Source organism: Drosophila serrata, unplaced genomic scaffold (genome assembly GCF_035046125.1).
Source record: "Drosophila serrata isolate PLE 108 unplaced genomic scaffold, ASM3504612v1 contig_8, whole genome shotgun sequence".
Classification (NCBI taxonomy): Eukaryota; Metazoa; Arthropoda; class Insecta; order Diptera; family Drosophilidae; genus Drosophila; species Drosophila serrata.
Window position 1 is genome coordinate 533331 of NW_028256906.1, and position 6228 is coordinate 539558.

The window sequence follows — 6228 nt, forward strand, 5'->3', positions numbered from 1 at the left end:
CGCTTTCCGAATTGAAATTTATGCCTTTTTGGCTTAGTTATGAGATTTTTACATTTTGCTTTCACCAAAAAATTTCCTTATACAATAGTTCATATCGGTTAAAAAATGGTATTGCACCTTCAGTCAGATGCTTAAAAAAAAGTGAAGGAGTCATTTCCGATCCTATAAATCATATATATTCTTGATCAGCATCAACATCCAAGTCGATCTAGCCATCTCCGACAGAAAAATAAATTTTTACCACTTTTTTCAACATTTTATAAGGGGTTACATCGTTAAAATTTACAATAATTGACAAAACCTACATTTGTAAACTGAGTAAGCAGATTTATTAAACCAACAAGAACTAGCATAGAACAGCTTTCTGATTTGAAATTAAAGATTTTTTGGCTTAGCTATGATAATTTAAACTTTGAATTTAGTAACCTTTTAATTACAATGTTTAATGACTTTTTTATGCCGTATTATACCTGTAAAATTAAGTTGTTAATGCTGTTTAAGAAAGGTATAGTTTCATAACGAAGTTTTTAATGTTTTATAAGCATAGTTTCATAATGAACTTTTATGTCTTAAAATAAAACAATCTCTTCAACTATTTATTTATATACTTTCTAACTATAAAAATATTTATATTTCCTAAAGGAAACAACGCCAAACATTGAGGAAAATGGTTATTGATATTGTGCTGTCCACGGACATGTCCAAGCACATGAGTCTGCTGGCCGACCTGAAGACAATGGTGGAAACCAAAAAGGTGGCCGGCTCCGGAGTCCTGCTGCTGGACAACTACACCGATCGCATACAGGTGAGGGAATCCCAGTCCCATTTAAATTAATATAATAACAAACTATATACTATATCCCGCAGGTGCTTGAGAATCTGGTGCATTGCGCCGATTTGAGTAATCCCACCAAACCGCTGCCGCTATATAAGCGCTGGGTGGCGCTGCTCATGGAGGAGTTCTTCCTGCAGGGCGACAAGGAGCGCGAATCGGGCATGGATATCAGTCCCATGTGCGATCGCCATAATGCCACCATTGAGAAGTCACAGGTGGGCTTCATCGACTACATTGTCCATCCGCTGTGGGAGACCTGGGCCGATCTGGTCCATCCGGATGCCCAGGATATACTCGACACGCTTGAAGAGAACAGAGACTACTACCAGAGCATGATACCGCCGTCGCCGCCGCCATCGGGGGTCGATGAGAATCCGCAGGAGGACAGGATACGATTTCAAGTGAGTCCTTGCAAGGTAAATAATTGAATAAATTACTTATTTCATGAAATACAAACCCCACAAAAGGTAACCCTTGAGGAGTCCGATCAGGAGAACCTCGCCGAGCTAGAGGAGGGCGATGAGGATGTGGATGCCGCTTCTAGCACCACAACAGGCACCACGGCCACCTCGGCCCTGGGCGGTGCCAGTGGTGGTGGTGGCGGTGGTGGGGGTGGAGGTGGTGGTGGCGGTGGTGGTGGTGGCATGGCCCCCAGAACGGGTGGCAGCCAAAACCAGCAGCATCACGGTGGAATGTGACGGAGAGTCGTGGGATTCTATCGCAAATTACAGGAAAAGGCTCATAACTTTTTCCTACTACGTTAGTGACTACTATTTAACAGACACTCACACATACAGAGACACAACAAAACAAAGCCAAAAAGGAAAAACTAAAAAAAAAAACAAAGAAAAACTCTTGGAAAAAACACAAAAAAAAAAACAAAACAAAGAAACCTAAGGAAATATTAAACAATTGTTTAAAAAAAACAAAAAACCAAACAGCAATAGCAAAAGTACCGTTTAACTTATAAAGCCTAGAGAAAAACAAAAAGAAAAGCAGAGAAAAACAAGAAAAAAAACGACAAAAAAAAGAAAGTTAGAAATTTACTTATTGGAAAAATGAGATTGATGATGAATACACTTGGAGAAAAAACAAAACAAAAAATAAGGAGGCAGAGAGCATGGAACAGAACACAAATCGTAAATATTCTTAAAAAGCAAAGCAAAAAAGGAAAATCCAAGACAAAGCAAAGGGAGTAAGAAAACCCCATTGATAGTTAAGAATATATACCAAAAGTCCCGCCCAAAAATACCCCCCCTTCCCCCGTAAGGAAACAAGCATAACTATATCTATATAGACGATTTTTGTTGTAAATGAGATTTCTGTTGAAGCCGCCCTCCCAGGACCTTTTAAAACCTTGACTAAAACCAGATCGGACGGGGGGATTACAATTAAATACGATTAGTTTAAGAGAAAGCCTCCTTTCTTTTTTTTAAGTTTTTAAATGTTTATTGCATGCACGAACAGATACATTTTACTCGATGATTAATTTTGGTTTTGATAAACGATAGCCAAGTCGATAGAAATCGATAGCAGGCGGTATTGAATTTTTTATGATTTAGACAAAGCAGAGAAGCGAAAAACACACACAAACAAAACCTATGTAAAGTGTAAGAAACCAGTGAATTAAACCCAAAAAAAAACAATTAAGAATTGAAAGCAAACAACACACACTTAAATTCAATTAAAATTCTTAAAAATCCCTTCCCACAAAACGATTAAGATTACAGCCCGACTGTAGTTTTGTATAGTAATATAATATATAAATATAATATAAATACGTTTTTTTTTATATATATATATATTATTTGTAAATAATTTAAATGTTGGACTCGAATTTAAAAAAACAAAGCAGCTAGCAAATGTTTTTGCAGCTAAACTAAATGAAAGAAAACAAAGCCAAAAAACCACACACAAAACAACACATTAAATTAAATTAAATTTAAAAAACTGAGAGGAGAATAGAAGAGGAAGGAGTTATCAAAAAAGGAAAGATTAATAACTATTGTACAATTAGCTAAAGAATTTCCATTTCGATTTGAATTGCGATTTCATTTGCTTCCAGAAGAGAAGGAAAAAATAGGAGAAATAGAGAGAAACCAAGAGAAAATAATGTCAAACGCTGTCTTCGCAAATATTTTTCGCTATATATAAAACTACTATATATATATATATTATTATTATTATTTACCTAGTTAACTAAGCTGACAAAAACACAATTTAAGCAACAAATGCAAAGCAAAGCAAACACAAACACAGAGACACGAAAGAGAAGAGAGGAGGAAATATGAATTTACTAAAGGAAAAGCACACAAACAACCAGAAAAAGACTCTTCGACAAAAAGGTAAATTAATATTTAAATTTATAATAATAATAATAGTAATGATAATAATTGAGAAGAAATCAAGAAAAGCAAGCACAATTTTTTAGTTTTTCCAATGAAATGCGAAATGCGTAACCAAAACCAAAGCTAGAATGCAACACAAAAAACACACACACACAAAAAGCAAAACAAACAACAAAACGAAGAAAGTCATTGGCTATAATAATGCGATATAATTTATAACACTTAACCTATATACAACAGTCTATATAGAGAGATACATATATACCCCATAGGAAGATATATATATATATGCAAATGTAAAGTCACGATCCCACAGCGCTGGTGCCGTGGGTCGATCGATGTGGCAGGCCAAATTCAAACGCGCATAATTTATATACATACATACATACAAACATACATATATATCTATTGTTTAATATTATTATGTTTTATTGTTATTAATTTATTACCCAAAAACATTATTATTTTGTTTCAGAGCTAGTGCTATATATATATACGATTTATTTTTTGTGTTTAAGCGGGCAGGATCCGCGCATAAAATAGTTCAATTATTTTTTTTTTTTTAATATATATACATGAATATATATATATATATCATATATCAAATAGATTGATATATGATACGATGTGAAATGTAATGAAACAAAAACAATTCAGAAATGAAAAACGGAACCTTGATGGTCTAAAAATATCATTAAAACTAAAACTAAAAACTAAAAACTATTTGCAAAAGCAGAGTTATATATGTATATTGTTGAAGGCAAAAAAGTTGAAGATAATACTTTATAGCAATTTAAGCAGCATTGTAAATGTGCGCTTCTCAGACTTACATACAAACATTATTTTTTTTTTTCGAAACTTAATTAACCTTCGGCAAAGATTCAGCAAAAGATATATGTATATATATATATCTACCTTACATGATGCATACATATATTAATTAATTATACCAACCAACCAACGGCAAGTCCATGGCGAACTTAAAACAAACATAAAACAAAAAGGAAACCAAGCTACTTTAACAACAAATTGAGTGAAATAAATAAAAGAAAAAGAACAAAAAAAGCAAAAAACAAAACAAACCAAATGACTTTTTTCTCCTCTCACAAAAAAAGAAAACTAAAAACTAAATGAAAATTAAGAAAACTAAGAAAATTAACTATTATTGTATTTGTAACACGAATTTCCCTGTGAGTGATGTGTTTTTTGTAGAACCATAGAACCGGAAACACACCGATGAAGAAGAGAAATATGGAAGTGAAAATGAGAAAGATAAACATATAGAGAGATTCCGATAATGATAACGATAACGATTACAGATACTGGTACATGTGTGTGTAGCTATACGATTATGTAACTTACCAGAGTATTAACCGAACATTTACATTTATATATACATATATATATATAATATATATCCTAGGCATACATACATACATATATGCACACGGTGCAGCCACATTACATACATTTGATGTATACTCGCGTTGATGAAACGATGATACTTAAGCCTAACCAGATGTTGTATGTACGTGTATTCTCTGTGCGTGTGTAATTCGATGAATTTAAAGTCCAAACAAAAAAACTGATACCGAAACTGAAACTGAAACTAAAAGTAGAAGCATCCATCACACACAGTATCTTACACCACACACACACAAGCAATTTATATAGTTAAATCGAAAAGTATCTAAATGTAATTGTTAGCAGCAAACCGAAAGATACAACCCAAGTTATAGGCATCTCTCTGTCTCTCTCAGTCTGTCTATCTATTATCTGTTAGATACAAAATCGACTAATCCTTGTCCCAAAGCCAGTTTTTGACTGAATTTAAACACACTTGATATTTTTCCTAATTATTTTTCTAATTTTTTCCTCCATCCCCCCATTGATGTGCCGCCAACTTATATCAGTGTATATAACTATATTTAGAGAATATACTTACTATTTAGCGCATACGCGGTTATGTAGCTCCGGTCGTGCAAGGATACCCACTTATATAGAGATATATATACATATATAAATATTTATATATATAGGGAAAGGCAGGCGAGAGATCAGCATTTGTAGCACACACACACACAGGTTGGCCAAATTTTTTGGGGGGAGTTAAAAAGAATTAAAGTAAAAATGAAAGAAAGTGTGTAACCAAAAACAAAAAAAAAAAATAGGAAAGAAATGATAACTGTTTGTTGTGCTGTTTAGCCGTAAATGAGAACTTTTTTTTGAGATAACTTAATAATATACATACAGATATATATTATATATTAAATATGTGTATCTATAACTATATGAAAAGGCAGGCAACAGATTCAGATACCAGAACCCCTTAAAAAAATATACAGAAAAACCAAAAAAAAGAAACATGAAAAGGTTAATGAAGAGAGAAAATAACACAAACCTTTGAACTGGCAAGTTTTGTACTATAATGAGAATGAAGAAAGAAAGTAAAATAAAACACCAAAGACGAAGATGAAGATGAATGAGGCAAAATGAAACACAAGACAAAACGAAAAACCAAAAATATACCTAAAGATACCATAAAATGAGCGCTGGCGACGGTTGTTAGATGGAAATACCGCTTGAGGTGCCGCAGAGGAAGTGACGTCACATCCGGTGGATCCGGCACTTCAATCAAGAGCGGCGATGGAGTATCGGGAGATATTATATATATACATATAAATCACGTAACGCTGGCGTTACTGGGCAAACAGTTAGGCATTTCCTTCGTTTCGCTTTTTATTTGGGAAATTTAGAAAATTTACAAAAAAGAATCGCCACAGAAGTCACACACAGACACAAATATACAAACGCCTCAGGCCCAGAGATATGAGAAATGAAAACGAGAACGAGAATTACTTACCACAGCGCACTCTCGATCCGATCGGGCGACCTATACTATATAGTATATATACATATATAATATAGAGCTGGCTTTTGTTGTTTTTGATTTATTTTTCCTTCAGATTTTGTTTCGTTTTTGCCTCTCTCAGAATACCGTATACATATATATGTATATTCTATGTATATATATGTAGTTATTGT

General features: G+C 33.6%; 1 protein-coding gene across 26 annotated transcripts in view; it reads left to right on the top strand.

Annotated features, from left to right (window-relative positions):
- Positions 1-5648, top strand: part of dnc (phosphodiesterase dunce) — a 227933-nt gene extending 222285 nt beyond the window's left edge. For all 26 annotated transcript variants that reach the window (XM_086826378.1, XM_086826384.1, XM_020953011.2 and 23 more), the window contains 3 exons: positions 643-805; positions 868-1236; positions 1303-5648. In XM_086826378.1, the coding sequence (XP_086682504.1) occupies positions 643-805; positions 868-1236; positions 1303-1533 (763 nt within the window). In that variant the 3' untranslated portion in view covers positions 1534-5648. The remainder of the gene's footprint in view (positions 1-642; positions 806-867; positions 1237-1302) is intronic.
- The last annotated feature ends 580 nt before the right edge of the window (positions 5649-6228 follow it).